A 17,894-nucleotide genomic window follows, 5' to 3' on the forward strand; every position below is an offset into this window, starting at 1 on the left:
TTTTGAGTAGCCTTTTTTTTTTGTTATTTTTGCATTCTTTGATTGGCCAAATATTTCCTAGTTGTTTCTGCATTCTCTGATTTTCTATGATTGGTCTAAAATTACCGAGTTGAGCTAATGCTGTATTTCCGCTGAATTCTGATTTCTGACTTCCAATTTCCGAGTTCTGATTGGAATCCAATCAGAAATACGGATTTCCTGTAGGAATTGTGGAAATGTCAATTCCACAAAATCCAAATGAGCATCCCTAATTTTCTTTAGTCCACATGGACCAATGAGAAAGTTTTCTGTTGCAGGAGGATTCCCATTGTTTTTTTTTTTTTTTTTTGCAAACTGAAAGGAAGCCCTATACTTCCTGGTCGCCAGGTCAAGCGGGGACAATATAAACCGGGATGGCTGTTCCGAATTTCTACAGACAGGTGAGCATTTTTTTTGTGTGGTTGGAAGCCTAGTGGGAACAGGCACACGTGTTCCCATAGGCTAGTATTTCCGAGTGGTGTTTGCGTTGTGGCTGCATCCGGTGTTTGTGATGCATTTGCAAAAAATGCAGCAGGTCAGCATTTTGCATTTGCGGTCCAGTGATAGCGTTTTGCATATCCGTTTGACAGTGTAAATGTATTCTATTAATAACATAGGATGCATTTACTGTCCATTTTTTCCATTTTATTGCATTCTGTTTAACCCAGCATTTTTGCCTGCAGTGTGAACTTGCCTCATCACTGCTATTCATAAATCTGCCCTACTGTCTGCAGTATAATTGCAGTGCAAAGAATTTTAGTTATGGGAGGCTCTGGACTCATAATCTCATTGGCTGGTCATTTTAACACTTCTAGCTTAAAGGGGAACTGAAGAGAGAGGTATATGGAGGCTGTCATGTTTATTTCCTTTTAATCAATACCAGTTGCCTGGCAGCCCTGCTGGTCTATTTCTCTGCAGTAGTATCTGATTAAAACCAGAAACAAGCATGCAGCTAGTCTTGTCAGATCAGACTTATAAGTCTGAACCACTGAAACACCTGATCTGCTGCATGCTTGTTCAGGGGCTATGGCTAATAGTATTAGAGGCAGAGGATCAGCAAGGCTGCCAGGCAACTGGTATTGTCTAAAAGGAAATAAACATGACAGCCTCCATATACCTCTCTCTTCAGTTCCCCTTTAAAGAGAGCTCGAGGTGGGCACATAAAATTAAAAAAAAAAAAAACCTATGCTACCTGATCCGGGGGCTGGGTGGATCATGTAGCTGCCATTCACGTTTCTCTCCGCCGCTCCATTGGCCGGCAACTCCATACTTTTACTTTTGTGACCTCTGGGGTCACGACGCTGGAAGAAGAGCGAGATGCTGTCTCAACTTGCAGGGCGGGGGGGAGTAGGAGGCGTGGCCAGGGAGAGACAGCTGCCCAATGTTAGGGTTAGGCTGTGGAAAGCATGCAGGAAATCCCTCACCTCCTTTTCCCTTGGGATTAGTGACAATTATTGTCACCAATTTTGGGAGGTTATAGCGTGGCGGTGGGAAGTAGAGATGGCCGAATGGTTCGCATGCAAAATTATTCGCGCAAACTTCGGTGGTTCGCGTTTGCGATAGAACGCAAACTTTATGGCGGTTCGACTCGACCCCTATATTACATCATTAGGGTCAACTTTGGAGCCCCCCCTTACGAAACACAGCAGCATCAGCCATTTCACTCACTCGTGTGGCTGCAGTAATTACAGAAGGGAGAGAACTTTGTTGCTGCTGACAGGGAAAGCTTAGTTAGGCTCTTGTGTTAGGCTTGTTAGGTTGCTCCTTCTTGCTGATCTTATTGCTAAAAAGCAATTGTCATCCTCAACAGCTCTTTTGAGAGCTAATGTTGTTCTTGTGATTTTTTTTGTGTGTGTGTCCCACTGCCAGGCCCAGCACATTCAGTGACTAGTACTACCTGTGTGTGTGACAGGCAGCTGCACATTTGTAATAACAATCACTGCATACCCACCTGTTGTTGTTCAGTGACCTACCTACCTACCTAAGTGACCGCACGCAGTGTCACTGCACTTGTTCAGAGTATCTGTGTGTGTTACAGACAGCTGCACATTTGTAATAACAATCACTGCATACCCACCTGTTGTTTTTCAGTGCACCTACCTACTTACCTACTTACGTGACCGCACCTGTTCAGGGTACCTGTCTGTGTGACAGGCAGCTGCACATTTTTAATAACAATCACTGCATACCAACCTGTTGTTGTTCAGTGCACTTACCTACCTACCTATGTGACTGCATGCAGTGTCACTGCACCTGTTCAGGGTACCTGTGTGTGTTTATGACAGGTGCACATTTGTAATACCAATCACTGCATACCCACCTGTTGTTGTTCAGTGCACCTACCTACCCTACCTGGGTTTGCTATGGCTGTGTAAAACTTAAAGCTATAGGCTTGCTATAAACCAGCGGTTCTGGATGCTTGGCTTAACAAGGGCAAAAAGGGATCATTTGCATATTTAGTAGTAGTGCATTGTGGGTAACCATAAATGTTAATTTATAACTGAATTATTGCAAATTTCCTTCTGTGTTAAGAAGGCAATTACACCAAGCTTTGCTTTTTTAGTAGGAGGGCTTTTTGGTTCCTTTTATCCCCCTATACATTCCTAGTAGTTTGGGTCACCCTGAGCTGCTTGGTTACTCTGTTCTACCTACCTACGTAAGCGCACGCAGTGTTATAAACCACCAGTCACTGCACCTGTTCACAGTACCTGTGTGTGACAGCTGCAAATTTGTAATACCAGTTATTGCATAATTGTTCACAGTACCTGTGTGACTGCACGCTGTGTAATATACCAGACCGTGCATACCTATTAACTGCACCTGTGTGACAGCAGCACATTGTAATGTAATACCAGTCACTGCATACCTTTAACTGCACCTGTGTGACTGCACATTGTATTAGTCAAGTCAGTACATACCTTTAACTTCACCCTAGCCCCCCTCGATATAGACAAAACAGGTAGAGGCAGAGGCAGGGGCAAACCCAGAGGCAGGCCACCCGGCAGGTTTGTTCGAGGTCGTGCTGACGTGATTTTGTGTGCGGCCCTGGACCAAAGTACAGTGTTCAGATGAAGGCACGTCCCATGAACTCCCAAGATTGTCAGCACGTAGTTCACTATTTAACACAGAACACCTCATCTTCCGCAGCCACCAGCGCTACTACAAGCACCACATCCGCTGCATTTGACACTTCGCAGGAGTTATTTGGTGGGGAATTAACTGATTCACGGGCATTATTGTTACAACCAGATGAAGGCACAAACCAAGTTACACCACCTCATATGTCTGAGTTAGGCAACACTATGGACGTAATGTGTGAGGAGGAGGAGGATGAAGTACCTGCTGTTGGTGCAGTTTATGAGGTGTCTGAGGCAAGAGAAGCTGGGGAGGATGATTATGATGATTATGATGATACGGATGCCACGTGGGATCCTAAGAGACATAATGACCAAGGGGACAGTTCAGAGGGGGAGTCAGAGAGGAGTAGGAGGAGATGAGTTGCTGAAAGAATCAGGGGGAGCTCGTCTTCAGAAACAGCTGGTGACAGTGTCCGGCGCCATTTATTGCCACCTATGGACAGCCAGCCAACATGCCCTTCAACGTCAGCTGCTGATGCCACCATAGTGCCATCACCCCAGGGGGGCTCAGCGGTCTGGAAATTTTTTAGTGTGTCTGCCGTAGATCAGAGCAATGCAATTTGTTCTCTCTGTCTCAAAAAATGGAGCCACGGAATGGCCCACAGCCGCGTAGGGACACTTGCCTTATGAAGGCACATGGAGAAAAGGCACAAACTGCAATGGGAAGCGCACCAGAGGAAAAGCAGCACACAAAAGAAAAGCCACCCTCCTTCTTCTCTTCCTCCTTCGGGTGCATCATCTTCAACCACTTTCTCCCTTACACCTTCACAATCACAGCCACCCTCCTCCACTCCGCCTCTCACCTTGAGCGGCTCCTGCTCCTCTGCCCACAGCAGCAGCCAGGTGTCCATGAGGGAAATATTTGAGCGGAAGAAGCCAATGTCTGCCAGTCACCCCCTTTCCCGGCATCTGACAGCTGGTTTGGCGGAACTGTTAGCTCGCCAGCTGTTACCATACCAGCTGGTGGACTCTGAGGCCTTCCGAAAATTTGTGGCCATTGGGACACCCCAGTGGAAGATACCAGGCCACAATTATTTCTCAAAAAAGGTGATACCCAAACTGTACCATGAAGTTAAAAGGCAAGTGGTGTTCTCTCTGGCACACAGCGTTGGGTCAAGGGTCCATCTGACCAGGGATGGTCGTAGTCAGCCAACTTCGCTACGCTGGAACTACGCGTAGTTTTACGCAATTACCCTTCACCAAACTATGGCTTCAAAATCAAACATTCGGTTCATATACATTTTGTAGACTATGCGTTAAAATACACAATTACGCATAGAGCGAAGCGTAGTGTACGCGGATGCTTATGCCTGTATGAATTAGTAACACAAGTGTGAACCACATGACATGTATTCCCATATTGGTATCATGCCCCTAGGTCTTCAATCAAACATCATAGCACAAAAAAGAAAAGGGATTTTTTCTTTATGCAGCAGACTTTGCACTAGCACGTAGCACTTTTGTTTATAGTGAGATGGACTTTTAGGTAGATAGGTAGGAAGTGTTTTGTACAGATATAGGTATATTGGGTATCTTGTGGTTGTATAGGGAATTGTTACCCCCTGCCTTTTTTCACTCTGATTTTTGTGATTTATACACACGCTGTGTGCATGTGGGCACCCATGTTGTTGGGCGTGGGTGCGGACATGCACACATCTTTTTGTTTGCTGATATAATGAATTTGCACGGACGCACTTTATAAGCAAAATATTGGGACATTTTTGCACAATTGCACATATATGTGGCACCTGCCCTTTTAAATTATATATACTATTATAGTGTGATTTATTGTATTGTGATCCAGAGGTGGATAGTGTTGATAATAATCGACATATACCAGGAGACTTTATTTTAATTGTTTTTAATTATCTTGCTTGTTTGTTAAATAAAGTTTGAAATTTGACATATCTGGATCTGGAGTGTCCTCGAGATATTATTTATGTATGGCATATGCCTGTATGCAGACAATTTTACGCATTAATTCCTCTTTAAATGCTTATACCTTTAACTCTTCTATGCGTACATTATCCTTTCCAATGCGTACATTTGTAAGCATACAATCGCAAAAATTAGACGCTAGTAACACATTCGTAGTTCACTACGCAATACACATGTTAACTACGCATAGTGGGCGTAAGCTACGCGTAGCGGTACTTCACTACGCGTAAATTTGTAAGCGTAGTTTTGAAAATTTACCTACGAACTACAATGCATAGATGGGAACTATGATGCGTAAATTCGCACTGGCGTACTTTCTGCTCATCCCTGCATCTGACCACGGATGCCTGGTCTGCCAAGCATGGTCAGGGCAGGTACATTACTTACACAGCCCATTGGGTCAACCTGGTGACCGATGGCAAGCAGGGAGTACATGGCTGTGCAGCAAACCTAGTGACACCTCCTCGGCTTGCAGGCAGGCCTGCTGCCACCTCCTCTCCTCCTGCTACAGCCTCTTCGCTGTCGTCATCCTCCTCCTCCTTGGCTGAGTGGCAGTTTAGCTCTACTGGTGCTATGATCTCCTCTCCAGCTACACAGCCCTAGCTCCCCAGGGCCTATGCTGCATGCCAGGTACCACAGTCAGCTTATATACGAGTCATATACTTTCTAGGTGTGCGGACTGACCTTCTGCAGGATCCTGAGTGCATAGCAGCACCTGGAGTGAGAGTGGGCATGCAGAGGGGTGTGAAGATTTCAGCCCGTTGACACGTCCGAGCATCCAGGATGAGCGTGCTTTGCAGGTGCAACACTCCAGAAACCAGAGCAGCGTGTGCAGTGATTAGCGGCCGGTATGAGTGGAGACAGAGTGGGCTGTGCAGGCATAGCACGCCCAGGAACATGTTTGACGTCAGCTCTCACTGTGTCTCATCCCTATGATCCCCTCTAGCGGTGTCTTGAGACACAGTAAGAGAGACAGTGAAAAGGCTAAAGAGGGCTACTGGACTGAAAATACACCCGGTAAAAGGATGGCAGATGGAGCTTGTTGGGCTTGTTAGGGTAAATCTCCCGTGCAATCTGGAAGCCAACTTTATGCAGGACTGGTACAGGTGCTCGTTGCAATATTAACAGTGAGCCAGGGCTGGTTCAAGGGGCCCTGTGGCCCTGTGGCAAACTTCAGCATTAAGCCCCTGCATTGCCCCCTTCCGCCATTACCCCTCTGCTCCCTGGGGCCCTGCTGCAAGGATATTAGCAGCCATAATTACCTATTATTCCAGGCGGGTGAGCGGGCGGGCAGCGGCTGCACTCTGAGACATGCTGTCTCCCTCCTTCTCCATGACCCGGCGCATCATGTGTAAACACACGCCGGGTCATAGAGTGGGACGGAGACAGCGTGTCTCAGAGTGCAGCCGCTGCCTGTTCCCTCACCCGTCGGGACTAGGGTAATTATGGCTGATAATATACTTTCAGCAGGGCCCCGGGGAGCAGTGCAAGTGGGGGGGGGGAGTGTTTGAGCAAAGACAATATAGCAGCGTCGGCACTGCAAATGCCCCCTTTGCCTCTATGGTAGCGCTGGCCCTGCACTCTGCACATGAACAAGTCCTGCATACAATCGACTTCCAGAATGTACTGGAGATTAAAAGGTACCCATACCTCAGACTATGTATGGACAGATTGACCAAAAGACAGATCTCTCTCTGATTGAATCTGATTGGAGAGAGATTTGTTGCCTGCCCATACACCACAGGCCGATTTCAGAAATCGATCCGGAATCAGCCTTGTGACACCACATCCGCCGCCTCACCAGCCTGACGCTGTCCCACCTAATGCCCCCCCGATGCCCAGTGCAGTATATATTACCTGTCTGTGAGCCATTGCCTCCAGGCTGGCTCTGGGTACCATCCTCCATCCATAAATGCACCCCATGTGGTTGCCAGAGTAACTTGAGCGCATGTGTGACATCACACACTAGCCCAGGTGTATGCCATCAACAATGTGGGGTGTGTGTATGGATGGAGGATGGCGCCCAGGCCTGCAGTGGACATATACAGGTCATGTATAATGCCCTGGGCACTGGGGGGGCACATTGGAGATTAGGGGGGACAGCATCAGGGGTTTCGCTACGTTTGTCGCTTGCACCAATATTGCTTGCCGTTAATGCCATGCACCGAGCTCTTTCCGCAATCAGTGGAGTTCTAAGAGGGTAGCTCAAAAACGGCCTGCCCTGGGTGTCAGCATCAGGGATGCTCATCCGGATTCCGGATATCCGGGTAACCAGGATATCCGAACTTTTTTACGCTATCCGATTCGGATTCGGTTTCTTTTAAAAATCTGAATAGCTGTCTGCGGATATTTGGACGCATGACACGGATATCCGCGGATATTGCAGATATCCAGATCCAAAATTGAATACACAGATAAAATCTCTACACCCTCCTCCTCCCTGTTCATGGATCTTGTCTTCCAGGGATTTGTAGGATGTCAAAAGCAAGCTCACATACATTGGCCAGGGATCGAACCCAGATCAACTGCTTGGAAGGCAGCTATGTTCACCACTATACTGCCACACAGTGAATGCTTTGCTGTAGGAAAAAGTGGTGTTAAACTTCTTGGAGCAGACTTACTTCCTCCCTCTAAAAGACACACATACATCCCCTTAAAATCATTTAGCAGCAACTGAGTGCACAGACTCTGTGGCGCAATTGGTTAGTGCATTTGGCTGTTGAGAGAGAGAGAGAGAGAGAGAGAGAGAGAGAGAGAGAGAGAGAGAGAGAGAGAGAGAGAGAGAGAGAGAGAGAGAGAGAGAGAGAGAGAGAGAGAGAGAGAGAAATTTGACCCACCAACCTTTTGGTTAACAGCCAAATGCACTAACCAATTGCGCCACAGAGACTGTGCACTCAGTTGCTGCTAAATTTTGGTTAACAGCCAAATGCACTAACCAATTGCGCCACAGAGACTGTGCACTCAGTTGCTGCTAAATGATTTTATGGGGATGTATGTGTGTCTTTTGGAGGGAGGAAGTAAGTCTGCTCCAAGAAGTTTAACACCACTTTTTCCTACAGCAAAGCATTCACTGTGTGGCAGTATAGTGGTGAGCATAGCTGCCTACCAAGCAGTTGACCTGGGTTGGATTCCTGGCCAATGTATGTGAGTTTGCTTTTGACATCCTATAAATCCCTGGAAGACAAGATCCATGAACAGGGAAGAGGAGGAGGAGGAGGAGGCATTTTTCACCTTCCAAAACCTGTTGGAAGCATTTTAAAGGGCACTTCCGTTTTTTCTATCCAGATATCCGAATAGGTCGGATATCCGCGGATAATGCATCCGGATATCCACGGATATCTAAAAGGTCCTATTCGGATATCTGAACCTGATCCGGATATCTGGATATCCGGATCAATTCGGATTTGAAAAAGTACTATCCGAGCACCCCTGGTCAGCGTGTGTGTGTGGGGGGAGGGGGGTTTATATGTACATTTGGCCCTGTCCATGATACATCATGACCACGCCCACCTTCTGGTGCGCGGTCTCGCCCTTTTTTACTGCAATCATGGGATGTGTGGGCCAGGTTGAAATTTCTGTGGTGGGCCCCCAGTGTTCTAGTCTAACCCTGCCCCATCCTCCCCGACCTCAATCCTATTGAGAACCTTTGAAGTATCCCCAAGCAAAAGATCTATTAGGGTGGGAGACAGTTTACATCCAAACAGCAGCTCTGTGATTCTATTCCGACATCCTGCAAATAAATTCAAGCAGAAACTTTTTAAAACCTTACAGTTCAAAGGATACAAGAATTGTTAAGCTGCTATCAAATAATGTCTCTTATGTTAAAATGGAACTTTAGCCATTAAGATATTTTTGACATCCTAATGCTACAAATTCAACAAATGACCATTTTTAGTTCTATACAACCAGGGCCGTAACTAGAAGTCACCAGGCCCCCCTGCAAGAATTTGGATGGGCCCCCCTGGGTGCCCGCTCAGGGCTGTTTTAGGGGAACAGGAGGGGTCGCAGCATGAGGGGAAAGCATTGCACATCGGTGGGGAGGGGGGACAGTCCCCTCTCCCTCACCTCGGGCTCCCCTCTCAGCGCGCTCCCCTCCTGCATCAATCACTGGCAGCAGCGGCACAGGCAGGAGACATACCTCTATCCGCCGTGGAGGTCTCCGATCTCTAAGTGCTTCACACTACTTCCAGTTTAAACAGGAAGTAGCATGAAGCACTTACAGATCGGAGACCTCCACAGTGGATGGAGGTATGTATTGCTGCTGCTGCTGCTGCCAGTAATTGATGCAGGAGGGAAGTGCGCTGAGAGGAGAGCCCGAGATGAGAGAGTGGGGGACTGTCCCCTCTCCCCGCCAATGTGCAATGCTTTCCCCTCATGCTGCAACCCCTTCTGCCCCCCAAAATGGTCCTGAGTGGGCCCCAGGGGGCCCCAGGCCCCCCAGTGGGTGCAGAGGCTGCATCCCCTATTGTTACACCCCTGTACACAACCTTAATATTTTTTTTTAAAACTCTGTTATGCGTAATAATTTGGAACAGTGTTATTTTAGGTTTTTCATTTTTTGAAAAACATTCAATTTTCATTGGGAGGTTTGTTCAGTCACATTTGAATTATATTCCATTGGTTGATGACTCAAAAAATAATGCTGACTGACACTTGTATCGACTATTTAGGAAAATCAGAGAAAAATATAATTTGCATAATAATTTGGAACGGGAAAAACTATTCCAGGCTATTTATAGAGATGGCTCGAATCTCCAATTTTCAGTTCGCGAACGTTCGCAAAAAGTTTGGTTCGCGCAAACTTTCGCGAACCGCAATAGACTTCAATGAGGATGCGAACTTTGAAAACTAGAAACATTTATGTTGGCCACAAAAGTGATGGAAAAGATGTTTCAAGGGGTATAACACCTGAAAGGGGGCATGGCGGAGTGGGATAGATGCCAAAAGTCCCTGGCAAAAATCTGGATTTGACGCAAAGCAGCGTTTTAAGGGCAGAAATCACTTTGAATGCTAAATTGGAGGCCTAAAGTGCTTTCAAACATCTTGCAGGTGTATACATCAATCAGGGAGTGTAAGTAGAGTACTGCTTCACACTGACAGACCAAACTCACTGTGTAACGCACTGCAAACAGCTGTTTGCGTAGTGACGGCCGTGTTGGACTGGTGCGCACCATGGCGAGAGTGTAGCAGGCCATGGCGGTTTTCAAGCCCATATGGTTGCCGGGCTGAGGTAGCTCAATGACAGAACAACAGTGACTGTCCAGCTGATCGAATATGGTCTGTCCACAATGAAGCAATGACCTTATTATCTTGGGTGTGCCTCCACCCATTGGACATCGGGCATTGGGCTAAAGAATGTCCGCATGTCCGACATCACCATGAGATCGCTAGGGCGTCCTCCGTCCTGTCCTTGCCTGCATGGACATGGAAGAAGGATTATTGGCAGTGGTACTTTTATTCCGTTGTGCTGTGACATCACCCTTAAACGCACTGTAAAGCATAGTTGCCAGCTTGTTCTGCATGTGCAGCATCCTTTCTGCCTTCAGGTGAGTTGGTAACATTTCCGCCACTTTGTGCCTATACGGAGGGTCTAGTAGCGTGGCCACCCAGTAATTGTCATTCCCCTTGAGTTTTTTTACACGGGGGTCCCTCAACAGGCTGGACAGCATGAAAGATGCCATCTGCACAAATTTAGATCCAGACGTACTATCCATCTCCTCTTGCTCTTCCTCAGTAACGTCAGGTAAGTTCTCCTCCTCCCCCCAGCCATGAACAATACCATGGGGACTTTGAGCAGCACAAGCCCCCTGTGATGCCTGCTGCGGTTGTTCTTCTGTGGCCTCCTCCTCCAAAAAAAAAAAAAAAAAACCTTGCTCATCATCATCTGACTCCTCTTCCCCACACGACTCTTCCTCCTCCTCCTCCTCCTCCCCCCTCTGTGCTGCCGCAGGTGTTGAGGAAACATCTTGTTCTGATGAGAATTAATCCCACAACTCTTCCTCCTTTTCCTGTTCCTGTTCACGCTCCTCCACAGCTTGATCCACCACTCTACGCACGGCACGCTCCAGGAAGAAATCATACGGGATCAAGTCGCTGATGGCGCCTTCACTGTGACTCAACAGGTTTGTCATTTCCTCAAACGGCCGCATTTCGCATGAGTGTCCAGTTCTTCGGCCAGAACATCCCCATCGCCCCAGAGTGTGTCCTTCTACTGTAGTTGTAGAGATACAGGGTGACGTCTTTCTCCTGTTGTAGCAGGCGGTTGAACATCAGGAGGGTCAAATTCCAGTGAGTCGGGCTATCGCAAATCAAGTGCCTCACCGGCAAATTGTTTCTCCGCTGAATATTGGCAAAGCGTGCCATGGCCGTGTAAGACCATCTGAAGTGCCCACACAACTTCCTGGCCTACTTTAGGATGTCCTGTAAGCCTGGGTACTTAGACACAAATCTCTGAATTATGAGATTCAGCACATGTGCCATGCAGGGTGCATGTGTCAACTTTCCCAAATTCAAAGCCAAAATGAGATTTCTGCCATTGTCACACACCACGTTGCCGATCGCCAGTTGGTGCGGGGTCAGCCACTGATCCACCTGTTTGTTAAGAGCAGCCAGGAGAGCTGCTTCAGTGTGACTCTCCGCTTTGAGGCAAGACATGTCTAAGATGGCATAGGCCCTGGGGAGCTGGGGCTGTGTAGCTGGAGAGTAGATTGCAGCACCAGTAGAGTTGAACTGCCACCTAGCCAGGAGGAGGAGGATGACGACAGCAAAGAGGATGTAGCAGGAGTAGAGGAGGTGGCAGCAGGCTTGCCTGCAAGCCGAGTAGGTGTCACAAGTAGGTCTGCTGCACAGCCATGTACTCCCTGCTTGCCAGCGGTCACCAAATTGACCCAATGGGCTGTGTAAGTAATGTACCAGCCCTGACCGTGCTTGGCAGACCAGGCATCCGTGGTCAGATGGACCCTTGACCCAAAGCTGTTTGCCAGAGATGACATCACTTGCCTTTCAACACTTGCCTTTCAACTTCATGGTACAGTTTGCATATCGCCTTTTTTGAGAAATAATTGCAGCCTGGTATCTTCCACTGTGGTGTCCCATTAGCCACAAATTTTCGGAAGGCCTTAGAGTCCACCAGCTGATATGGTAACAGCTGGCGAGCTAACAGTTCCACCATGCCAGCTGTCAGACGCCGGGCAAGGAGGCGACTGGCAGACATTGGCTTCTTCCGCTCAAAGATTTCCATCACGGACACTTGACTGCTGCTGTGGGCAGAGGAGCAGGAACCACTCAAGGTGAGAGGCAGAGTGGAGGAAGGTGGCTGTGATTGTAAAGGTGCATGGGTGAAAGCGGCTGAAGATGATGCACCTGAAGGAGGAAGAGGAGAAGGAGGGTGGCTTTGCTTTTGTATGCTGCTTTTCCTCTGGTGCTCTTCCCGTTGCAGTTTGTGCCTTTTCTCCATGTGCCTTCGTAAGGCAGTTGTCCCTACGTAGCTGTTGGCATTTCCACGGCTCCATTTTTTGGGACAGAGAGAACAGATTGCATTGCTCTGATCTAAGGCAGACACACTAAAAAATGTCCAAACCACTGAGCCGCCCTGGGGTGATGGCACTATGGTGGCATCAGCAGCTGACGTTGAAGGGCATGTTGGCTGGCTGTCCATAGGTGGTGATACATGGCGCCAGACACTGCCACCAGCTGTTTTTGATGACGAGCTCCCCCTGATTCTTTCAGCAACTTGTCTCCTCCTACTCCCCTCCGATTCCCCCTCTGAACTGTCCCCTTGGTCATCTTGTCTATTAGGATCCCACGTGGCATCCGTATCATCATAATCATCCTCCCCAGCTTCGCTTGCCTCAGACACCTCATAAACTGCACCAACAGCAGGTACTTCATCATCCTCCTCCTCACACATTACGTCCATTGTGTCGCCTAACTCAGACGTATGAGGTGGTGTAACTTGCTTAGCGTCTTCATCTGTTTGTAAAAATAATGTCTGTGAATCAGTTAATTCCCCACCAAATAACTCCTGCGAAGTGTCAAATGCAGCGGATGTGGTGCTTGTAGTAGCGCTGGCGGCTGCGGAAGATGAGGTGTTCTGTGCTAAATAGTCAACCACGTACTGACAATCTTGGGAGTTGATGGGATGTGCCTTCTTCTGAGCACTGTACTTTGGTCCAGGGCCGCACAAAATCACGACAGCACGACCTCGAACAGACCTGCCGGGTGGCCTGCCTCTGCCTCTACCTGTTTTGTACATATCGGGGGGGGGGGGGGGGGGGATGAAGTGAAAGGTATGCACTGACTTGACTAATACAATGTGCTGTCACACAGGTGAGGTGAAAGGTATGCAATGACTGGTATTACAATACAATGTTCAGCTGTCACACAGGTGCAGTTAACAGGTATGCACGGAGTGGTATATTACACAGCGTGCGGTCACACAGGTACTGTGGACAATTATGCAATGACTGGTATTACAAATTTGCAGCTGTCACACACACAGGTACCGTGAACAGGTGCAGTGACACTGCGTGCGGTCACGTAGGTAGGTTGGTGCACTGAACAACAGGTGGGTATGCAGTGATTGGTATTACAAATGTGCACCTGTCACACACACACACAGGTACCGTGAACAGGTGCAGTGACACTGTGCGGTCACGTAGGTAGGTAGGTGCACTGAACAACAACAGGTGGGTATGCAGTGATTGGTATTACAAATGTGCACCTGTCACACAGACACAGGTACCGTGAACAGGTGCAGTGACACTGCATGCTGTCACGTAGGTAGGTAGGTAGGTGCACTGAACAACAACAGGTGGGTATGCAGTGATTGGTATTACAAATGTGCACCTGTCACACACACACACAGGTACTGAGAACAGGTACAGAGACACTGCGTGCGGTTACGTAGGTATGTAGGTGCACTGAACAACAACAGGTGGATATGCATTGATTGGTATTACAAATGTGCAGCTGCCTGTCACACACACAGGTAGCCACTGAATGTGCTGGGCCTGGCAGTGGCACAGTAGGAATTACCAAGGCTGTATATGCAACACAAGTGTCTGTGAGACACACACACACATACACACGCACACACAAAAAAAATAGATCACAAGAACAACATTAGCTCTCAAAAGAGCTGTTGAGGATGAGGAGTGCTTTTTAGCAATAAGATCAGCAAGAAGGAGCAAGCTAACAAGCCTAACACGAGAGCCTAAGCTTTCCCTATGTCAGTAGCAGCAAGGTTCTCTTCCTTCTCTAATTACTGCAGCCACACGAGTAAGTGAAATGGCTGATGCTGCCTGTGTTTAATAAGGGGGGGGGGCTCCAGGAGGGAGTGTAGCCTGATTGGCTACCCTTTGCCTGCTGACTGTGATTTAGAGGGTCAAAGTTGACCCTAATGATGTAATATAGGGGGCAGGTCGCACCGTCATAAACATAAAATTTGCATTCGATCGCGAACGCGAACCTCCGAAGTTTGCGAGAATAAGTTTGCATACGAACCGTTCGGGCCATCTCTATCTACCTATACTGGAGGAACGTTTACTAGGCTACCTATACTGGGGACACCTATAGCTGGCTATCCTATACTGGGTGCAACTATTCTAGGCTACCTATACTTGGGGCTACTATAGTTGGCTATCTATACTGGGGGCAACTACACCTGGCTACCTATACTGGGGGAAAACATACTATGCTATCTATTATGGGGGCACCTATACCTGGCCAAGCTATACTGGGACATCTATTGCAGACTACCGATACTGGGGCAACTATACCAGGCTACCGATACTGGTGGCACCTATACCTGGCAATGGCATTACCGCACTCACTCCTTTCCTTTTTTTGGTCGGGGGCTGTCATTTAATACCCAGCACTGATTGCCAAATACCCTAGGTATGCCACTGCTTGCCATCTTCTATATATATAATAGACTAAGTGCCTCAACCTTCAAGCAAGAAGAAGAAGTAGCGCCCTGCCCCCAGGGCCGGTCCAAGCAAGAAGAAGGGGCTGGTCCAAGCAAGAAGAAGAAGAAGTAGTGCCATATCAAACCAAGGGCGAAGAGGGATAATTTGCATATTCAGTAGCAGTGCATTGTGGGTAACCACAAATGTTCACTTATAGCTGAATTATTGCAGATTTGCTTATGTTTTAAGAAGGCAAATTACACCAAGCTTTTAGTAGGAGGTCTTTTTGGTCCCTTTTATCCCCCTATACATTCTTAGTAGTGTGGGTCACCCTGAGCTGCTTGGTTACTCTGTAGTACTGGTCCAAGCCCTATCTCATACAGCCTTATCAATCCCTGCTATGTACTGATGAGGACTAAAAGTCTGAAATAGGCTGCTATGTGTGGGTTTGCTATGACTTTGTAAAATGTAATGCTATAGGCTTGCTATACACCAGTGATTCTGGATGTTTGCTTAACTTACCAAGGGGTGAAATAAATAATTTGCATATTTAGTAGCAGTGCATTGTGGGTAACCACAAATGTTCACATATAGCTGAATTATTGCAGATTTCCTTCTGTTTTAAGAAGGTAAATTACACCAAGCTTTGTTTTTTTTTAAGTAGAAGGTCTTTTTGGTCCCTTTTATTCCCCTATACATTCCGAGTGTTTGGGTCACCCTTTGCTGCTTGGTTACTCTATTGTACTGGTCCAAGCCCTATCTCATACAGCCATATCAATCCCTGCCATGTACTGATCAGGACGAAAAGTCTGAAACAGGCTGTCACATGTGGGTTTGATATGGCTGTGTAAAATTTAAAGCTATAGGCTTGCTATATACCAGTGGTTCTGGATGCTTGCTTAGCTTGCTAAGGGTGAAAAGGGATAATTTGCATATTTAGTAGCAGTGCATTGTGAGTAACCACAAATGTTCATTTATAGCTGAATTATTGCAGATTTCCTTCAGTTTTAAGAAGGCAAATTACACTAAGCTTTGCTTTTTTTAGTAGGAGGTCTTTTTGATCCCTTTTATCCCCCTATACATTCCGAGTGGTTTGGGTCACCCTGAGCTACTTGGTAATTCTGTTGTAGCCCTATTTCATACAGCCATATCAATTTCTGCCACGTATTGATGAGGACCAAAAGGCCAAAACAGGCTGTTTACATGTGGGTTTGATATGACTGTGTAAAATTTAAAGCTATATGCTAGCTATACACCAGCGGTTCTGGATGCTTGCTTGGCTTCCCAAGGGTGAAAAAGGATAATTTGCATATTTAGTAGCAGTGCATTGTGGGTAACCACAAATATTCACTTATAGCTGAATTTTTGCAGATTTCCTTCTGTTTTAAGAAGGCAAATTCTACCAATACAGTGGGTGGCATTGCAGGAAGTGACGACAGTCGAACGCACGCTGGAACGCGGAAGAGGTGAGTCCTCCCCGCTCGATGCCTCTTACTAATAGTGGTGGCTGCTGCTGAGCTTAAGCATGAGGGGGAGTGCACATGGGGGACCCAGGTGAGGGAGGCGGTTCCTGCTGAGCTTAAGCTGCAGGGGGAGCGCACATGGGGGACCCAGGTGAGGGAGGGGGTTCCTGCTGAGCTTAAGCTGCAGGGGGAGTGCACATGGGGGACCCAGGTGAGGGAGGGGGGGTCCTGCTGAGCTTAAGCTGGAGGGGGAGTGCACATGGGGGACCCAGGTGAGGGAGAGGGTTCCTGCTGAGCTTAAGCTGCAGGGGTTTGTGCACATGGGGGACCCAGGTGAGGGAGGGGGGTCCTGCTGAGCTTCAGCTGGAGGGGTAGGGAATGTTCTGCTGAGCTTAAGCTGCAGGAGGAGTGCACATGGGGGACCCAGGTGAGGGGGGGGTTCTGCTGAGCTTAAGCTGGAGGGGGAGCGCACATGGTGGACCCAGGTGAGGTGGGGGGGATCCTGCTGAGCTTAAGCTGGAGGGGGATGGCACATGGGGGACCCAGTTGAGGGGGGTGGTTCCTGCTGAGCTTAAGCTGGAGGGGGATCGCACATGGGGGACCCAGTTGAGAGGGGGAGGTTCGACTCCCCTCCCCGCCGCTGTGACAATATCCCCTTCCTGCGCTCTACCCTCTTACCTGATTTCTGAAGGAAATGTTGGTACCTTGGCTTATACACGTGTCGGCTTATACGCAAGTGTATACGGTACTCACCAGTCACTGGGGCTGCAGTAGAGATCAGAGATATTGTAAGAAATGCCAAGAATCCATTTATAAACATCCCAAAACAGCGATGGAATAACATTTATCTTGAGGTGATGATTCTTCTCTGGACGTTGTATGTTGTACAGCAGGTATTCCTGTCATGTAAAAGTACTGAATGACTACACTTTTAAATCTGTGAACTGTCCCCTTTCATCTTTTGTAGAGTTACCAAACAGTTTTTATTTGTACAACTTAGTTTCTTAATCTGTAAGCAAAGTTTTATCCAAAGTCTACTGCAAACAAATCAAAGGTTAGAAGAGTTTAGTTTGTTGAAACTATCTCTCTGCATACCAGTAAATATTGCTGCTCTCCAACTTCCTGGATATTCCAAGAGGCTGGGTTCACATATGACATAGCGTGAAAAAGTAGCATTTTAAGATGACGCATTTGCGATTTTCTATTGCATTTCTATCACATTTTTGGTGCGTTCCGTGCATTTTTTTTACGCAGATGCGTTTTAATGGGTTTATGGTTCGCTAATGTAAAACGCATATGCGTTTTGTATGCATTTTATTTTATTTATGCAAATCACTAGGAAGACAACAGGAAGCAAAAACACATCAGTGATCTTTACTTTTTTTTTAATTAAAAATGCATTAAAAAACACATAAAAAATGCAATGCAAA

At 47.4% G+C, this 17,894-nt stretch overlaps 1 protein-coding gene across 5 annotated transcripts in view; it reads right to left on the minus strand.

Annotated features, from left to right (window-relative positions):
* Positions 1 to 17,428, minus strand: part of LOC137524285 (complement factor H-related protein 1-like) — a 149,712-nt gene extending 132,284 nt beyond the window's left edge. For 2 of the 5 annotated variants that reach the window (XM_068243967.1, XM_068243970.1), the window contains exon 1: positions 17,218 to 17,428. In XM_068243967.1, the coding sequence (XP_068100068.1) occupies positions 17,218 to 17,308 (91 nt within the window). In that variant the 5' untranslated portion in view covers positions 17,309 to 17,428. The remainder of the gene's footprint in view (positions 1 to 17,217) is intronic. The other 3 variants (XM_068243968.1, XM_068243966.1, XM_068243969.1) reach the window with 2 other exon arrangements.
* Between the last annotated feature and the right edge of the window lie 466 nt (positions 17,429 to 17,894).

Source organism: Hyperolius riggenbachi, chromosome 7 (genome assembly GCF_040937935.1).
Source record: "Hyperolius riggenbachi isolate aHypRig1 chromosome 7, aHypRig1.pri, whole genome shotgun sequence".
NCBI classification, from domain to species: Eukaryota; Metazoa; Chordata; class Amphibia; order Anura; family Hyperoliidae; genus Hyperolius; species Hyperolius riggenbachi.